This window comes from Thermobia domestica, chromosome 14 (assembly GCF_964235325.1).
Source record: "Thermobia domestica chromosome 14, izTheDome1.hap1.1, whole genome shotgun sequence".
NCBI lineage: Eukaryota > Metazoa > Arthropoda > Insecta > Zygentoma > Lepismatidae > Thermobia > Thermobia domestica.
This window is the reverse complement of record NC_137467.1, coordinates 150,666,853-150,688,038: the sequence shown is the minus strand read 5'-3', so window position 1 is coordinate 150,688,038 and position 21,186 is coordinate 150,666,853. Positions and strand designations below refer to the sequence as shown.

At 33.6% G+C, this 21,186-nt stretch overlaps 1 protein-coding gene across 2 annotated transcripts in view; it reads right to left on the bottom strand.

The window, feature by feature from the left end:
* Nucleotides 1-21,186, bottom strand: part of btv (dynein cytoplasmic heavy chain beethoven) — a 437,347-nt gene that overhangs the window by 385,055 nt on the left and 31,106 nt on the right. For both annotated transcript variants that reach the window (XM_081739028.1, XM_081739029.1), the window contains exons 10-11: nt 18,923-19,022; nt 8,336-8,484 (exon numbers count right to left, since the gene is read on the bottom strand). In XM_081739028.1, the coding sequence (XP_081595154.1) occupies nt 8,336-8,484; nt 18,923-19,022 (249 nt within the window). The remainder of the gene's footprint in view (nt 1-8,335; nt 8,485-18,922; nt 19,023-21,186) is intronic.

Genomic DNA, 21,186 nt, shown 5'->3' with positions numbered 1-21,186 from the left:
TTGGAGAGTGGTGGAGCCCCAATACCTCTTGTGTATGTTTTATGTGTTGTATTTAGTTTTTAGTATAGGTATAGCATATTTAAGGTCTTGACTTGTGCCCAATAGTTTTATTACTTGTGTTATATGTTGCGAAGACTAGCGGACGAATTTTTGATACCTTTAGAGGATATTTTTAACTTAAGTGATACTGTCTATTTCGATCCCGCGGCCTGTTCGTCTCCTAAATCAACTAAATTCACACGTAATTATTTAGAGCAACTTGAAAAGAAGTTAGAATTTTCGGAATCATTTTCGGATATTTCTCCTGATTATTTAGACGTAACTGTTCGTGGTTCTAGTTCTAGCAGTATGGCTACAGGAGGAAATGATCCACCTCCGTCCATGCACGGCACGATTGTGAAACCGGAGCCTTTTTATGCTCGGTTGGGTGACGATGTAAACACGTACATCAGACGATATGAGACCATCGCTAGCATTAATTCATGGGATGGTATGAGACGAAAATTGGTGCTGGGGAGCCTACTCCGTGGCCCCGCTGAAAACTGGTTTGCTGGCATAGAAAGAAAGCCAGAATTTGCCCAAATGACTTACGACCAGTTCAAGCAAGCTTTTATAAACGCTTTTAAGGACAATTTGGTGCCACAATTATCTGAAGCAAAGATGCGAGCCCGTGAACAGAATGAATCAGAATCCGTTCTAGAGTATGTTTATGCGAAGCAGGATTTGATTTTACGCGCAGACCCGACTGCCGATGAAAAGAAACAATTACAATTCATCGTGGAAGGACTTTTACCTGATTACTTTAAAGTTGTAGTACGAAAGGAGTATAACACGGTCAGTGACCTTTTGAACGATCTCATTATCGAGGAAAGGACTAAATTGTTACTGAAGCGTAAGGAATTAGAGAAATTCTTGAAAAAGAATTCTGCTGTTTTGCAGTCGTCTTTATTTTCTCCGGCTAGCATAGATGCTCATACTCAGAATAATGCTGAAGTAAGGGTTCAAAGTCCGATTACTGTTCAACCGTATAATACACAGTCAGCATACTTGCAAAACCAGCAGACTCAACAGAACCAACCGGTAATCGACCCGTTGACTGACATACAGCAACAACTGTCAAAGTTGACGCTGCAGATTTCAGCCTTAGCTCCTTCAACAAATTGTGAAAGAAGCGATGATTTTCAATATAGGAAAAAGCAGTTTAATCAGCCGAAAAATGTAGGTCAGGATTACCAAGGAAAACGGAACGGTAATCAAAACAACAGAAGTCAGAATAACAATGCTGATACTAATAAAAAGTCTAGCAGTGATTTTGCGTCCTCAAGTAATAGCAATTATTCGCCAGGTCAGGGTTCGACTCCGGATAGAGGCCAAATTATTTGTTACAAATGCAAATTACCCAATCATATTGCGAGATATTGTCGTATGCCTTCTTTAAACACGCAGACAGAGTAGATGATCGGGACGAATCTACTCAAGGTTGCGTTATAGTCCCTATAGTGTTCTTTAACGAATTGTCAGCTTTTATGAACGGGAAAGACGTAGAACTGATGATTGACAGCGGCAGCCAGATCAGTTGTCTGGGGGAAAATTTGGTCCCGGAAAATGCTAAACGTTTCCGTATTAATACTAGACTTCGGGGAGTAACAGGGAAGTCTATACAAGTTTCTGAGATAGCTTTATTAAAATTTATGATTGGTAAAAAATGGTTTACTCATGTATTCAGAGTTATTCCAAATTTTGATTATGGGCCTTTGATTGGAGCCGATTTTTTGGAAAAGCACAGGGCTGTTTTAGATTACAATAAGCAAAATTTAACTATCTTTCGATTCGGTCGCCCTCCTTCGAAAACGTTACCTCCGAGGAATTTAGAAGTCAATTTGTCAAAGGTCTTAACATCTAGGCTTCCGCAGGGATCTCGGGCTATTTATAGAGTATTGGAAAACACGATTTTACCACCTCGCTCGCATACTCTGGTGAAGCTACGCAGTTGTTGGGATATTTCGGGGAAGAAGTTATTATTGTCACCCTCTCGCCGGATAGAAGAAATACTGGACATTTTTATTCCATGTGCGATAGTGAATGGAGGATGCCCCGTGGTGTATGTTACGAATCCCACCATTAAGGAGATCAAACTGCGACAAAGTACACATATTGGGGATGCTGAAGATTTTGAGGAGGTCCCAGAGGAGCCTGAGGAGAGGAGTTTTTCGTCGGTAGAAGAAAGCCTACCGTCCCAGGAGAAGATGGAGCTTTCCAGGCGACTTTGTGATCCTAGTCGTGTCGACGTCAACCCCGAGCTATCTCCAGAAGACAAAGAAAGATTCTACAGTCTCATACGAGAATTTCCTGATGTTTGGAGTTGGTCTGAGGAGGAAATAGGACTCGCACGAGGTTACCTTCATGAAATTCGTCTATCCGATCCCACACCCGTGAATAAGACGCCCTACTCAGTGCCTTATCATCTCCGTGGAATACTCAAGCAGCAGTTAGACACGATGCTTCGTCAAGGGATTCTGAGGGAAAAAATCTCGCCCTGGAACCACCCCATCTTGCTGATTAGAAAGCGTAATAATCAGTTCCGATTCGTAAGTGATCTGAGGGGTCTAAATCAGCAATCCCATCCTTCGAACTTTGCGACACCGTCGGTGGATGACATAATCAATCGTATGGCAGGACATCTTCTTTATACCTCGAGCGATTTGACCAAAGGATTCTTCCAAATTCCGATTACAGAGGAGTCGAAAGAGTGTACAGGCTTCTCGATACCAGGAATGTCAAGTTATCAATATTGTGTCCTACCTACGGGACACATTTCTTCCGCAGCAGCGCTTAATAGACTGGTCAAATTGACGTTAGCAGGCGTTCCAAGTACAAATATTATGCATTATGTGGACGACTTCTACATTATCGCGTCATCTGTAGACGAGATGGTGCATTGGTGCAAGGTCCTGTTTGAAAAACTTAGAGAACGGGGACTAAAATTGTCTCCCGAGAAGACAAAGATCGCACATTATTCTTTGATAGTGTTGGGACATCGTTTATCAAAATTTGGAGTACAAGTGTCGGATCGAATGTTAGCCACGATTCAGAATTTCCAACGTCCACGCACGAAGAAGAATTTAAAAAGTTTTTTAGGGGTGTGCTCCTTTTTGCGAAGGTATGTTACGGATTTCTCGGAAATCGCTTATCCTCTTCAAACTCTGCTTCGAAAAGACCAAGATTTTAAGTGGGAAATCCAGCAACAAGAATCTTTTGAAGCTCTGAAAAAAGCAATTTTGGAAGCCCCAACATTGATGGCATACAAACCAGAGAGGGATCTACATATCTACACCGATGCGTGCAAGAAGGGCCTCGCAGCTGTAGCAAAACAACCTATTTCAGACGATCCTGAAGCTGAACTAGTACCGATCGCATATGCCAGTCGAGCAGTTGGACCTTCAGAAAAAAATTTGTCAGTGTACCATTTGGAACTCTTGGCTCTGCTGTATGCTCTGCGATCTTTCAGATATTTCGTAGTGGGTCGACATTTCTATCTTCATACGGACTCCAAAGCTATTACGTTCCTTCACCACAGTAAGAACCTGACAGGTAAATTAGCACGCTGGATGTCTAAGATTGATTGTTACGATTTTACCATCGCCCACGTGAAAGGTACCGACAACATAGAAGCCGACAGTTTGAGTCGCTTTGTTAAACATAGTCGCGACAAGGAAGATGAAGAAGAGAGTGCCTCTGACCCGAGAATTTTCCTAATCGAAGACATGGACCTCATTGATATCGCAAAAGAACAGCGAGAAGATGCAGTACTGAAGAAAATTATTGATCACTTGGAGGATCGAGCAGAAAAGGATCCAGCCTATGAAAGACAGGCATCGTATTTTGTTTTGAAGAATAATGTAGCATACAAAGTGAATAAGACACCATTCGGTAAAGTCTATTTGTTAGCAGTACCATCGAAATTGCGAGACATTGTATTTGAGAAACTGCATTGCGGGAAACTGGGTGCGTGCCATGGTGGATTTTCGAAAACATACAACCTTTTAGTAAAGTCTGTCTATTTCCCTAATATGAAAAAAATTGTATATGATAAGTGCCAATCTTGTGTGACTTGTCAATTACTAAAAAAGAGGAGTAAAACAGTTCGGTAGTCTTCAGACACATCCTAGCGTCCATCCTTTCTTTAGAATTTATGTGGATCTTGGTGGGACCTACCCTAGTAATAATATCTTACGCCACAAATTTCTAATTATAGTCATAGATGAAGGAACTCGTTTTTGTATTACAGGTTCTCTACCAGATGCTTCTGCAGCTTCTGTTAGTGCTTTCATATATGACAACGTCATATTGAAGTATGGGATACCAACTCAAATCTGTTGTGATAGAGGTGTTGCATTTACCAGTCAATTATTTAAGGAATTATGTAAAATACTGGGGACTCAAATACATTTCGTTGACGTTCAAGGGCATTTTTCTATTGGGAGCGTAGAAATCGCAGTAAGAAATATAGAACAGCAATTGAAGATCGCCTTAGACAAAACTGACCAATCACGTTGGATTGAACTTTTACCAGAAGTGACCTTTGCCTATAACGTCACGTGCAATTTGAGCATGAAATATTCTCCTTTCGAACTCCTACACGGCTTTTCTCCTCGATTGTTGCATTCCGCCATGTTGGGTACGGAATGTCAATTTTCAGAAAACCAAGACAGATTGGAACGACTGAAGTATATACGCGAAAAAGCCCAAGAAAATTTGTACAACCGACGCAAGGAATGATATGTTGCTGAACGTTTTTATTTCTCACTTTTTGTTCACACTAATTTTTTTGATGCACGTAAAACTCACCTTATCACACGTCACGGACATAAATAGTGCAACTATAAATATATTATAATTATACATCTTCAAGCAGCTCACAGCCATACCCCATCACGCCCAGCGTCATCCTTCCAGCTCAGCCGATAACATCTGCCATCTGGTGACAGCTACTTCAACTTCACTACGTCCTTTGCATATGGTCAACGACCAAGCTGGAGTAGATTATCTTGCAGCTGAGACTCTGCCGATTCAGCATTCTACAGTTTCAAGTTCAGTGTTATAAACAAGACCATGTGCTTCAGTATCTTAACGATTACGTCAACTATTTATACGGGAGAAAAAACAGGAACTATCCAAGACATTGAAAGATGATGCTTTCAAGATACATATACTTACATATTGACAAATCAACTCTTTCTTGTGTGTTTATTCTTCGTCTATTGGTGAAATATTGATTGATCGATTGGTATAGTGTTACATTTTATTATCTGTTTACGCTAGTGATTTAAGTGTTTTTTTAGTGCTGTGTGATTAATTATTTTTTTTATATGTATTTAACATACATAAAGATATACAGTGCGTTCAATAAGTAATTGGACCTGAAACGACAGCGTTCCTCTTTTCGTCGTTCAGTAAGATTTAGTGGCGGGAATGTAGAGATATTGGATTTCCCTCATATTATTAATATTCAGTATATAAACAAATCAAGATTTAAAAACGATTTTATTTTTTATATATTTTTTTTTCTTTCTTTAATTTCTGTGGATGATGAGAGACAGACACAACTTGGAATAATAAGACAGTCAGCAAACATTTCAAAATTCTCTTTAGTAGACGATTCCTCATTCTTCATTCTTGGTAATTTTATGTAACTTATGTAATCTGATGTAACCAAAGAGTTCTGTAACTGTTGACAAATTATTAAATAAGTCGAGAATTCCATTTACCTTGCACTTTCCTGAATCCTACACGTGCGTACTTTGGATGTTTTTCCGTAATTTCGTCGGCCATCTTCCTACTTTGGTTCATATAAAAACGTCCCAGGACCCGGAAGATGGGAGTAGCACTCGAGAAGCAGTGAAGTACACGAGGAGCGGAAAGTTCGCGAAGAGCGAGTGTGAGCAACGGCAGGAGAAACCTATACCAAGTTCCACGCCAATTCGACACAGAAGCCGAGACATGGAGACCACCAGTCGACAACCAGGAACGGAGGTACGGAATACACATCCAAGGTCCTAAAACGCCCAAACAACCTTCCTTTTCTTTCTTCCTAAACAAACTCTCGACTCTCTTTTTTTAAATATTTGTTTTTATTTATTTCTACCCACATGCCCTATAAACTAAAAACGCTCGTCGTCTTCTCAGTTATTTCTCAATTCTACCAGTGAGCTATATTTCCCAAGTTAACGATTATAGTTTCTTTTCTTTCTTCAAAACGACGACGAAAGCATTCCTTCCGAATGCACAAGCGTAAGAATACTTTTCTCGTTTTCGGGGTTACACATTGTAATTCCGCGAAAGAGGCTTACAAGATCATAAGGTTGGTTTTCTATACTCAGTGTGTTTTATTTTTTTCTAAACACACACCTTGTTAGTAATATACGTGTAACTTTTTTCATTTCTATTACTCATACATGCTTATAGGTATATTTATTTATTTATTTAGTGCTATGTGCAATACTCAATTTCATGTTACTTTTATTCTAGATTATTTGAAATGCCCGTTTTCACACGGGGAGAATACGTTTATGTAAAGTATTTAAACCCTTTTCCCCCTTAGGACACAGATTTTAATGGAAGTCTAATGATAAAATTCTGTAATGTCGCCTCCTTCTCACAAAGACGAAGATAGAAGAAAGAATAGACACAGAAGGGTTCTCAACCTGATAGCTTAAGCATTCACCAACCATCCACTGTGCTTTAGAAAGAATAAAAGCTGAAGTGAGAATAAAGCTGACTGTTTCACATGTGGCAGCAAGTACTGAAGCTTTCAGAAGAGTAATGAGTAGCAAGTTTCTGCCTTTTCCCATACATTTTTATATTTTTCTTAGAAAACTGCCAATGCAGAACATAAATCACACGAAAAAGTCACTTTACCTTCCAAAAAAGTAACTTTTAGTGACAAATTTGAAAAAAAGTAACTTTTAGTAACCAACTTGAAAAAAAGTAACTTTTAGTTAAAAAAAATGACTCGCTATGAGCCCTGCAGTCTCGAAATGCGACAATGGGAAATCCGGAGCTACTGCTTATCAGTTGCAACTAAATCTGACCGGGATCAATTCCAGTGACTGAAGTACATCTGATAAATCTGACTGGGATCAGTTCCATTGATTGAAGTACACATTTCTGGCATAGAGGGCTGCCGAATTAGCGAAAGAGTTTGATTACTGGCACGCTTAACTTATTTGTTTGATTCTTGTAATAGAAGTCCCAAGTCAAAATATTCTACATTGGCACAGCAAAACTTAGTATATTCAGCAACATAAATCTGTACAATACAGCATGAGCATAATACACAAAATTTCTCTTTTTCTTCGGCTCTTTTACTTACTCAATATTTGAAGGAAAAAGAAGGAACGTTACAAAACAGCATTTTCGAGAAAACGCGTTTTAATATTGAAAACTGCGTAAAAAGAATAGCGTTAGTTAAATCTTTTGCCCCTTTTTACATAGACATTTCGACAACTACGCATCGTATATACAGTCAAATAGTACCAAGTCACCAACAGATCGGACAAAGCATTCGAAAAAGCACTAAAATGGACATTCCTTGTTTTTTCCCTTTACCCTTCATTTGCTTTGCGTACTATCGAAGTTGATTTTTTTTTTTTTTTTTTTTTTTTTTTTTTTAATTGTAGTGTTATGAAGAGTAGCACTCCTATATTGTACTCAGAAGCAATGGTTTTCTGAAAGGACTATCTTGGAACTTCTCTAACATTCTCCAACTTCTTCTACAAAGCTGCCGTTCCTTCTTTCCTTTCGAATACTATGACTGATCCCACTAATTCGTGATAACAACATTCTACGTTTGAAAATCTCAACTACGAATTTAAAATCTCATACATTGTTGGCGTGAACTCATACTGTTGTCTTGGTAATAACGGCAATGTAAAAGAAAGCAGTTTTAACAGTCGAATTACTTTGAGTGTGATGCAGCAAGATTCAATTTATCCATAAAATAGAATGCAACTGACCCCAAGCGTCCAATATCGGTGCAGCTGACCGTAAGTAACTCTTTTTCCATATTTCTCAGAGGTATCTTTGTAGGCTGTTATATCCAATGTATTGCCCATACAAACATTTTGACACGTCTTTACTAAAGTAATAAGAAACGCAACAATATGCAGTCATTCTTAAAAATACACGATATCATCCTAAAATATTTTCCGACGTTAGTCTTGTTATTTACAAGTCTGAACAATAAACATCTAAGATAAATCAAGAACCATCATGAAAGATCGCTAGGATTTCAAGGGAAATCTAAATTAACTACAAAGTTTAAAGTGAGAATTACCTGCAATGCGTTACCGCTTATCTTTCTCAGTTGTGACTTAAGTTTCCCTGCTACCCGTTCCTCTGCAGGCCCCAACATGTTCTCGAATTGCCGCACAGCAGCAGTCCACAAAGGTTGAGTATACGGGTTGTACTGAACAGGATTAAGGCCTGCAAAAAGAATATAAATATACATATATCAAGATAGAATGGACGTGACAATATGAAGAAGATAAAAATGGTAATAACATGTAACAAATAAATGAGCTAATTACAGACAACTATAAATACAAAGCTGAGTATTTACCAGAGATCAAATGTTCATCTAGAAAGTACTATCGGAATTAACTACATTCAGCATAAGTAGTTCGAAAGAGAAGACTGAAAAATGTGAAAGAAACACACGATAAAAAAAAGAAAAAAATCAGGTTAAAAGGAGTAAAAGATATGAAGTAAACACTATTCATCAAAAGAAACTTGTGCCTCTAGGTGATTCTTTTTTATGAGAAAAGTTGATGACAAACTGTACAAAATTTAGTGCCTGTGTACAAAATTTAGTGGCTATAAGTGATTCTGTTTCATGCAAAACGTTGATGACAAGTGTACAAAATGTAGTACCTCTAAGTGATTCCTTTTTATGCGAAAAGAAAATGACAAAGTGTACAAAATTTACTGCCTGTGTACACAATTTAGTGCCTCTAAGTGATTCTTTTTTATGCAAACACTTAATGACAAGATGTACATAATTTAGTGCCTCTACGTGATTTAATTCTATGCGAAAAGTTACTGACAAAATGTACAAAATTTTGGCTCCCTAAGTAACTTTTTTATACAAAAAGTTAATGAGAAAGTGTACAAAATCTAGCGCCTCTAAGTGATTTTTCTTTATGCAAAAAGTTAATGACAATGTGTCCAAAATTTAGTGACTCTAAATGACTCCTCTCTACGCGAAAATCTAATGACTAAGTGTACAAAATTTAGTGGCTGTAAGTGATTCTTATTTATGCGAAAAATTAATGACAAAATGTACAAAATTTAATGGCTCTAAGTGATTTTTTATGCGAAAAGTTAATGACAAAGTGTACAAAATTTAGTGACTCAAAATGACTCCTCTCTACGCGAAAATCTAATGACAAAGTGTACAAAATTTAGTAGTTGTAAGTGATTCTTATTTATGCGAAAAATTAATGACAAAACGTACTACACCTGGTAGCTCTAAGTGATTCTTTTTTATGCAAAATGTTAATGACAAACTGTACAAAATTTGATGGTTATAAGTGATTCCTCTCTATGAAACGCTGATGACAAACTGAACAAAATTTAGTGCTGCTAAGTGATTCTATTTTAGTGCCTCGAAGTGATTCCTTTTTGTTCGAAAAGATAATGACAAAGTGTACAAAATTTACTGCCTGTGTACAAAATTTAGTGCCTCTAAGAGATTCTTTTTTATGCAAACAGTTAATGACAAGATGTACATAATTTAGTGCCTCTACGTGATTCTATTTCTATGCGAAAAGTTAATGACAAAATGTACAAAATTTAGTCTTTCTAAGTGACTTTTTTATACAAAAATTAAATGACAAAGTTTACAAAATTTAGCGCCTCTGAGTGATTTGTTTTTATTCAAAAAGTTAATGTCAAAGTGTACAAAATTTAGTGGCTATAAGTGATTACCCTCTATGCGAAAAATTAATGGTAAAGTGTACAAAATTCAGTGCATCTAAGTGATTCTGTTTTAAAGCCTCTAAGTGATTCCATTTTATGCGAAAAGATAATGAGAAAGTATACAAAATGGACTGCCTGTGTACAAAATTTACTGCCTCTAAGTGATTCTCTTTTTATGCAAAAAGTTAATGATAAAATGTACAAAATTTAGTGCCTCTAAGTGAATCTTTTTTATGCCAAAAGTTAATGACAAAATGTACAAAATTTAATGGCTCTAAGTGATTCTTCTTTACGCGAAAAGTTAATGACAATATATACAAAATTTAGTGGCTCTAAGTGATTCTTTTTTATGCGAAAATTAATAACAAAGTGTCAAAAATTTAGTGGCTATAAGTGATTACACTCCATGCGAAAGTTAATGACAAAAAGTACAAAATTTAGTGCATCTAAGTGATTCTGTTTTAGTGCCTCTAAGTGATTCCTTTTTATGCGAAAAGATTATAAGAAAGTGTACAAAATTAACTGCCTGTGTACACAATTTACTACCTCTAAGTGATTCTTTTTTTTATGCAAAAAGTTAATGACAAGGTATACAAAATTTAGTGCCTCTAAGTGATTCCATTTTTATGCGAAAAGCTATTGACTAAATGTACAAAATTTAGCGACTCTAAGTGAATCCTTTTCTTTTGCAAAAAAATTAATGACAAAATGTACAAAACTTAATGGTTCTAAGTGATTCTTTTTTATGCGAAAATTTAATGACAATATGTACAAAATTTAGTGGCTCTAAGTGATTCTTATTTATGAGAAAAATTAATGACAAAATGTACAAAATTTAATGGCTCTAAGTGATTTTTTATGCGAAAAGTTAAAGACAAAGTGTACAAAATTTAGTGACTCTAAATGACTCATCTACGCGCGAAAATCTAATGACAAAGTGTACAAACTTTAGTGGCTGTAAGTGATTCTTACTTATGCGAAAAATTAATGACAAAACGTACTAAACTTGGTGGTTCTAAGTGATTCTTTTTTATGCGAAATGTTAATGACAAACTGTACAAAATTTGATGGTTATAAGAGATTCCTCTCTATGAAACGCTATTGACAAATTGTACAAAATTTAGTGCCGCTAAGTGATTCTTTTCTTTGCAGAAAGTTAATCTCAAAGTGTACAAAGTTTAGTAGCTCTAAGTGATTCTTCTTTATGCAAAAAGTTAATGACAACATGTACAAAATTTAGTGCCTCTAAATGATTCTTTTTTATGCAAAAATTAACGACAAAATGTACAAAATTTAGTGTCTCTAAGTGAATCTTTTTATGCTAAAAGATAATGACAAAATGTACCAAATTTAGTGACTCTAAGTGAATCCTTTTTTATGCTAAAGTTAATGACAAAATGTACAAAACTTAATGGTTCTAAGTGATTCTTTATTTTTCCGAAAATTTAATGACAATATGTACAAAATTTAGTGGCTCTAAGTGATTCTTTTTTATGCGAAAAGATAATGACAAAGTGTACAAAATTTAGTGGCTATAAGTGATGCTGTTTTATGCGAAATGTTAATGACAAACTGTACAAAATTTGATGGATATAAGTGATTCCTCTCTATGAAACGCTGACGACAAATTGTACAAAATTTAGTGCCTCAAAGTGATTCTATTTTAGTGCCTCTAATTGATTCCTTTTTCTTCGAAAAGATAACGACAAAGTGTGCAAACTTTACTGCTTGTGTACAAAATTTAGTGCCTCTAGGTAATTCCTTTTTATGCAAACAGCTAATGACAAAATGTACAAAATTTAGTACCTCTAAGTGATTTTTTATACAAAAAAGTTAATGACAAAGTCTTCAAAATTTACTGCCTCAAACTGATTCTTTTTTATGCAAAATCAATGACAAGGTGTAAAATTTAGTACCTCTAAGTGATTATTTTTTATGCAAAAAGTTAATGACAAAATGTACAAAATTTAGTCCCTCTATGTGAATCTTTTTTATGCTAAAAGTTAATCACAAAATATACAAAATTTAGTGTCTTCAAATGATTCTTTTTTATGCGAAAAGTTAATGACAATATGTACAAAATTTAGTGGCTCTAGGTGATTCTTTGTTATGCGAAAAGTTAATGGCAAAGTGTACAAAATATAGCGGCAATAAGTGATTCCCCTCTATGCGAGAATGCGAGAAGTTAATGACAAAAAATACAAAATTTGGTGCATCTAAGTGATTCTGTTTTACTGTGTCTAAGTGATTCCTTTTTATGCGAAAGATAATGAGAAAGTGTACAAAATTGACTAGCTGTATACAAATTTTACTCCCTCTAAGTGATTCTATTTTCATGCTAAAAGTTAATGACAAGGTATACAAAATTTAGTGCCTCTAAGTGATTCCATTTTTATGCGAAAAACTACTGACTAAATGTACAAAATTTAGTCTCCCTAAGTGAATCTCCTCTTATGCTAAAATTAATGACAAAATGCACGAAATTTACTGCCTCAAACTGATTCTTTTTATGTAAGAAGTTAATGACAAGGTGTACAAAATTTAGTGCCTTCAAGTGATTCTTTTTTATGCGAAAAGTTAGTGACAAGGTGTACAAAATTTAGTACCTCTAAGTGATTATTTTTTATGCAAAAATCAATGACAAAATGTACAAAATTTAGTGACTCTAAGTGATTATTTTTTATGCTAAAAGTTAATGACAAAATGTACAAAATTTAGTGACACTAATGAATCATTTTTTTTATGCTAAACGTTAATGACAAGATGTACAAAATTTAATGGCTCTAAGTGATTCTTCTTTACGCGGAAAGTTAATGACAATATGTACAAATTTTAGTGGCTCAAAGTGATTCTTTTTTTATGCAAAAAATTAATGACAAGGTTTACAAAATTTAGTGCCTCTAAGTGATTCTTTATTTATGCGAAAACTTAGTGACAAGGTGTACAAAATTTAGCGCAACTAAGTGATTCTTTTTTATGCAAAAAGTTAATGACAAGGTGTATAAAATTTAGTGCCTCCAAGTGATTCTTTTTTATGCGAAACGTTAATGACAAAGTGAACAAAATGTACTGGTTCTAAGTGGGCCTTTTTATGCGAAACGTTAATTACAAAGTGTACAAAATTTAGTGCCTTATTCAGCTAAGTTAATGAAAATGTGTACAAAATTTAGTTGCTCTAAGTGACTTTTTTTATACAAAAAGTTAATGACAAAACGTACTAAATGCAACGCCTCTAGGTGATTCTTTTTTTATGCAAGAAGTTAATGGCAAGATGTACCAAATTTAGTGCGTCTATGTGATTCTCTTTTTATGCGAAAGTTAATGAAAAAGGTACAAAATTTAGTGGCTCAAAGGGATTCTTTTTTTATGCAGAAAGTTAATGACAAAAATGTAGAAAATTTAGAGCCTTTAAGTGATTCTTCTTTACGCGAAAAGTTAATGACAATATGTACAAAATTTAGTGGCTCTAGGTGATTCTTTGTTATGCGAAAAATTAATAACAAAGTGTACAAAATTTAGTGGCTATAAGTGATTACCCTCTATGCGAAAGTTAATGACAAAAACTACAAAATTTAGTGCATCTAAGTGATTCTGTTTTAGTACCTCTAAATGATTCCTTTTTATGCGAATAATAATGAGAAAGTGTACAAAATTCACTGCCTGTGTACAAAATTTACTAATTCTAAGTAATTCTTTTTTATGCAAAAAGTTAATGAAAAGGAATATAAAATTTAGTGCCTCTAAGTGATTCCATTTTTATGCGAAAAGCTACTCACTAGATGTACAAAATTTGGTGACTCTAAGTGAATCTTTTTTATGCTAAAAGTTAATAATATAATGTACAAAATTTAGTGACTAATGAATCATTTTTTTATGGTAAAAGTCAATGACAAAATGTACAAAATTTAGTGGCTACAAGTGATTCATCTCTATGCGGAAAGTTAATGAAAAGTGTAAAAAAATTAGTACACCTAAGTGATTCTGTTTTAGTGCCTCTAAGTGATTCCTTTTTATGCGAAAAGATAATGAGAAAGTATACAAAATTGATGTGTGTACAAAATTTAGTGCTTCTACGTGATTCTTTTTTATGCAAAAAGTTAATGAAAAGTTATACAAAATTTAGTGCCTCTAAATGATTCTATTTTTATGCGAAAAACTACTGACTAAATGCACAAAATTTATTGCCTCTAAGTGATTTTTTATACAGAAAGTTAATGACAAAGTGCACAAAATTTACTGCCTCAAACTGATTCTTTTTTATGAAAAATGAATGACAAGGTGTAAAATTTAGCAGCTCTAGGTGATTATTTTTTATGCAAAAAGTTAATGACAATATGTACAAAATTTAGTGGCTCTAGGTGATTCTTTATTATGCGAAATGTTAATGACAAACTGTACAAAATTTGATGGTTATAAGTGATTCCTCTCTATGAAACGCTGATGACAAATTGTACAAAATTTAGTGCCGCTAAGTGATTTTTCTTTATGCAAAAAGTTAATGACATTGTGTACAAAATTTAGTTCCTCTAAGTGATTCTTTTTTATGCAAAAATTAACGAGAAAATGCACAAAATTTAGTGTCTCTAAGTGAATCTTTTTTATGCTAAAAGTTAATGACAAAATGTACAAAATTTAGTGACTCTAAGTGAATCCCTTTTTGTGCTAAAAGTAAATGACAATATGTACACAATTTAGTAGCTCTAAGTGATTCGTCTTTATGCGAAAAGTGAATGAGAAAGTGTACACAATTTAGTGCCTCTAAATGATTCATTTTTATGCAAGAAGTTAATGAAAAAAGTACAAAATTTAGTGTCTCTAAGTGAATCTTTTTTATGCTAAAAGTTAATGACAAAATGTATAAAATTTAGTGACTAAGTGAATCCTTTTCTATGCTAAAAGTTACCGACAAAATGTACAAAATTTAAGGGCTCTAAGTGATTCTTCTTTATGGAAAAAGTTAATACAATGTGTACAAAATTTAGTGGCTCTGAGTGATTGCTTTTTATGCGAAAAATTAATGACAAAGTGTACAAAATTCAGTGGCTATAAGTGATTCCTCTCTATGTGAAAAGTTAATGACGAACTGTAAAAAATTTAGTGCACCTAAGTGATTCTGTTTTACTGCCTCTAAGTGATTCCTTTTTATGAGGAAAAATAATGAGAAAGTGTACAAAATTGATGTGTGTGTACAAAATTTAGTGCCTCCAAGTGATTCTTTTTTATGCAAAAAGTTAATGACAAGTTATACAAAATTTAGTGCCTCTGAGAGATTCCATTTTTATGCGAAAAGCTAGTGACTAAATGTACAAAATTTTAGTGCCTCTAAATAATTTTTTATACAAAAAGTTAATGACAAATTGTACAAAATTTAGTGTCTGTAAGTGATTCTTTTTTATGCTAAAAGTTAATGACAAAATGTACAAAATTTAGTGGCTGTAAGTGATTCTTATTTATGCCAAAAATTATGACAAAACGTACTAAACTTAGTGGCTCTAAGTGATTTTTTTTTATGCAAAATGTTAATGAAAAACTGTACAAAATTTGATGGTTATAAATGATTGCTCTCTACGAAACGCTTATGACAAAGTGTACAAAATTTAGCGCCTCTAAGTGATTCTTTTTAAGTAATTCCTTTTTTCTGCGAAAAGTTGATGAAAAAATGTACAAAATTTAGTGGCTCTAAGGGATTCTTTTTTATGCAAAATGTTAATGACAAAAAAGTACAAAATTTAGTGCTTGTCAGTGATTCTTCTTTATGCAAAAAGTTAATGTCTAAGTGTACAAAATTTAGTGGCTCTAAGTTATTCTTCTATATGCGGAAAGTTAATCACAAAAGTGTACAAAATATAGTGCCGCTAAATGATTCTTTTTTATGCAAAAAGTTAATGAAACATGTACAAAATTTAATGTCTCTAAGTGAATCTTTTTTATGCTAAAAAGTTAATGACAAAATGTACAAAATTTGTTGGTTATAAGTGATTTTTCTCTGCAAAAAGCTGATGACAAAGTATACAAAATTAAGATTTCTAAATGATTCTGTTTTAGTGCCTCTAAGTGATTCCTTTTTATGCGAAAATATAATGAGAAAGTGTACAAAATTTAGTGCCTCTAAGTGATTCTTCTTTATGCAAAATGAATGACTAGGTGTAAAGTTTAGTACCTCTAAGTGATTCTTTTTTATGCAAAAAATTAATGACAAAATGTACAAAATTTAGTGCCTCTAAGCGAATCTTTTTTTATGCTAAAAGTTAATGACAAAATGTACAAAATATTTTGCCTCTAAGTGATTGTTTGTTTATGCTAAAAGTTAATATTAAAATCTACAAGATTTAGTGTCTCTAAGGGATTCGTTTTTATGCGAAATGTAATGTCCAAGTGCACAAAATTTAGTAGTTGTAAGTGGTTCTCTTTATGCGAAACATTAATGACAAAATGTATAAAATTTAGTGGCTCTAAGTGATTCTTTTTTATGCCAGAATTTGATGACAAAATGAACAAAGTTTAGTGCCTCTAAGTGATTCTGTTTTATGCAAAAATTTAATGACAAAATGTACAAAATTTACTGCCTCTAAGTGTTTTTTTACACAAACAGTTAATGACAAAGTGTACAAAATTTAGCGGCTCTAAGTGATTTCTTTCTATGCAATAAATTAATGAAAAAGTGAACAAAATTTAGTGGCTGTAAGTGATTCTTTTTTATGCGAAAAGTTAATAACAAAGAGTACAAACTTGGTAGCTCTAAGTGATTCTTTTTTATGCGACAAGTTAATGACAAACTGTAAAAAAATTGTTGGTTATAAGTGATTCCTCTCTGCGAAAAGTTCATAACAATTTAGGGCTTCTAAATGATTCTGTTTTAGTTACTCCAAGTGATTCCTTTTTATGCGAAAAGATAACGACAAAGTGTACAAAATTTACTGTTTGTGTATAAAATTTAGTGCCTCTAAGTCATTCTTTTTTAAGCAAACAGTTAATGACAAGGTGTACAAAATTTAGTGCCTCGAAGTGATTCTGTTTTATACAAAAAGTTAATAGCAAAGTGTACAAACTGTAGTGGTTCTAAGTGATTCTTTTTTATGCGAAACATTAATGACAAAATGTACAAAATTTAGTGGCTCTAAGTAATTCTTTTTTATGCAAAAAGTTGATGACAAAGTGTACAAAATTCAGTCGCTTCAAGTGATTTGTATGCGATAAGTGAATGACAAAATGTACAAAATTTAGTGCCTCTAAGTTGTTCGTTTTTATGCGAAATGTTAATGACAAAATGTACAAAATTGAGTTCCTCTAAGTGATTCTTTTTTATGCAAAAATTTAACGACAAAATGTAGAAAATTTAGTGGTTCGAAGTGATTCTTTTTTATGCGAAAATTTACTGAGAAAATGTACAAAATTTAGTGCCTCTTAAGGGATTCTTTATGCAAAAAGTTAATAACAAAATTTACAAGATTTAGTGCATCTAAGTGATTGCTTTTTATGTTAAAAATTAATGACAAGGTGTACGAAATTTAATGCCTCTAAGTCATTCTTTATTATGCAAAAAGTTGATTACAAATTGTTCAAAATGTAGTGGTTCTAAATGATTCTTGTTTATGCGAAACGTTAATGATAAAATGTACAAAATCTAGTGCCTCTAAGTAATTCTTTTTTATGCAAAAAGTTGAAAAAGTGTAGAAAATTTAGTGCCTCTAAGTGATTCTGTTTTATACAAAAAGTTAATGACAAAATGTACAAAATTTAGTGACTTTATGTGAATCCTCTCTATGCGAAAAGATAATGACAATGTGTACAAAATTTAGTGACTCTAAGTGATTCCTCTCTCTGCGAATATCCAATAATAAATTGTACAAAATTTAGTAGCTCTAAGTGATTTTTTTTATGCGAAAAGTTAATGACAGTGTATAAAATTTGTTGGTTCTAAGTGATACCTCTCCATGTGAAAAGTTAATGACAATCTGTACAAAATTTAGTGCCTGTGTACAAACTTTTGTGCCTCTAAGTGATTCTGTTTTATGCAAAATTTGATGACAAAATCTACAAAATTTAGTGCCTCTATGTGGTTCCTTTTTATGCGAAAAAATAATGACAAAGTGTACAAAATTTACTGCCTGTGTACAAAATTTTGTGCCTCTAAGTGATTGTTTTTTATGCAAACGGTTAATGACAAGGTGTACAAAATTGAGTGCCTCTAAGAGATTCTTTTTATGCGAAAAGTTAATGACAAGGTGTACAAAATTTAGTGTTTCTAAGTGATTCTTTTTTATGCTAAAAGTTAATGACACAATGTACAAAATTTAGTGGCTCTAAGGGTTTTTTTTATGCGAAGAGTTAATGACAAAGTGTACAAAATTTAGTGGCTCTAAGTGATTCTTTTTTTAGGCGAAAAGCTGATGACAGACTGTTCAAAATTTGGTGGCTCTAAGTGATTCTTTTTCATGCCAAAAACTGATAACAGAGTGTACAAAATTTGGTGGTTCGAGATGATTCTTTATTTTATGCGAAAAGCTGATGACAGAGTGTACAAAATTTGGTGGCTCGGGGTGATTCTTTTCTATGCGATAAAGTGATGACATACACACACACACACACATTACTTTACATATAAAGAAGATAAGGAATCACCTCCTGAAGGTGAGTCATCGAATTTTTAAGCATACTGTAATTAAAACATAATAAAATATTTTCGATTTCTGTGTGGGAAACATGCACTTGTGCTAGGTAAAAACAAACCATTAAAAAGAAACTATAATGAAGTAGTATAGTTATAAATTATAAGAAAACAGGATACCACTACAAAAACAAAACCACACAGTGCTAGTTCATTAAATATGCTCATTGACGTGATTTGTATGTTATTCGCGACTCTGCTTTAGAAGCATTAGCATTAAGAATAGTGCCCTTAACAGGGTAGTATGAACAGTAATAATAATAAGGTTGTAATTACCACTAAATGGACGGAATGCTTCTGTTGTTTTTAACTCTTCTTGTTCACTATTGGACAGCAATCGTGTCAACTGTTTGTGAAGACTTCGTACATGAAGGATCTGCAAATAAATAAAAAATAGTTCAAAAATACGTAAAATAACATATAAGTACACAAGAACGTTTATAAAACACCATGCTTTATTAATGTTTCATTACTGTAGTACAAACTTTAATACTGGATTTTAACCCATTCATTTATCACAATTTTTACTTTCTTTACTCACAATGTCTCATGAGTTTTAAAATCTTCATCATTTTTCACTCTATTTTATTCAGGGCCTGATTTAGGCCTACGGTGCCTAGGCTCTGGGGCTCAGAATTTAAGGGACCTTAAATTCATTTTGAAGGTATGAATTTTCAAAAGAAAAAGGAAACCTAATTCATTTCCTTCCTTAAAATAGGCGTACTTTCACTCCTGAAAAATGGTATGTGTTGTTTTCTTTATCCTTTCTTTGGCAATACAGCAATGCTTATCATCATCTCATTCTTGGTTGGTAACAATGCATTGCTTATTAACGCTTCATTGTCGGGGAAGGGAATTGTTGTTTTGCGTCCTCAGTTCCCACGCCAGGTGTGCAAAACAAACAAACTAATAGTTTTTAACTCTGTTTCTTTATAGAAGAAGCTGTTGACACTTGACAGCACTTGTGGTGTCTGATGTGCTATTTGTCTCTAGAAACAACGTTTCAAATACTCACGGCATTCGCGTAATTTTTGTAGGGCAATTAGTGCTTGTGTTTTTGTGTTGTTTAGAAAGTTTTTTGAAAGTGCAACGTTTTTCTTTCAATATAATAGCACTACCATAGCTGGTAGAAGAGCTATGAAAGTGTGGTGTATTTCGAGAGCTCGAGAGTCAAGAAAAGAAGAGAAAAAATTGGACTCCCTTAGCCTTCTTTGCATTGAAAAATGACGTAACAAGAGCTCTGGGCTTCAAAGATGTAATTGATGTATTTTCAAAAGCAAAAACAAGGAAAAAATCATTTTAGGTGAGTCTGTGTAATTTTTATTATTGCTTTTACTATTATTGATGTTAATTATGGCAATAAATTAGTTCTTGGTAGATATACCTATACCTAATGCAAGTTTTTGTTGGTTTTCACTTTAAATCCAAGTATAATGTAAGTTATGATACGCTATATTGTTAATAATGCCAATATGATGATTGTCAAATGTAAGAAGGGGTCTCATGCAGGAAATCATGCTCCGGACCTCAGAAAAGATAAATCAGGTCCTGATTTTATTAGCTATTTCTACCCATCTGTACTTTTACCATATATCTACCTATTATTTGTACAGATTTCTCAACTTCTTCGAACCGCTTTCCCTCAATCTACTGTATTTTAAATTTTCATGAAACCTTACTCCAATATTGAACAATCAACATATTCTTCCGTCACAGTACACAAATGACTGACAATGACATATGACAAACCCTCTTTCTTTCCCTTTTTTTTTTTTTTTTTTTTTTTACATTTCACCCACGAGCCACTCCAGGATTTAAAGCTCAAGCGCCTATTTAACTTTATTGTATATTTGTGTCCTAAGCCATTATTAAATACCGCGTATTTAGATTTTACAAACTCCTTAACACTGAATTTTATTGGCAAAAGAATTTGATGTTTGAACTCCCCACTTTAACTATTCAATTGTACTACGAATAACTACTACAGCTTCTCATGAAAATAAACAGGCAAAGGACGCTATTATTACTTTACGAGTGTATGGAACGCATTATAACATACCAAATTACTAACTTCTAATGTTCCTCAGCCAATTTTTCTTCCAAAATTTCGAATGCTACACTCGGGCACTCCTCCTCAGGGAAAAATATATCTTAACTCCTTTTGCACATCAATGGAAATTGAAGAACAATTACGTGAATTTTATCACTACAGGTGGTCACTTGCTGTTCCCATATTAAACTGTTGGCTACTACTTCTATTATCTAACTACGACGGGCTACTGAAAAATTCGTAGCCAACCCAGGAATGCACAATGAATAATGAAATTTTACAGTTATTCTACATACTTCCCCCGAAGTTCAATTCATTTCCTTGCACTGTGCTCCAAATCTTGCAGACAAGTTAAAAAAAAAAAAAATCTGAAGACTGTCCCTCACACCACTGCACAGTGGCCCCAATTACTCTAAAACGCGGTCAAAATTATATTTTGCTACATTTCGTGTTCTGGTTGAATATATTCTAATTCATCACTTATAGTACG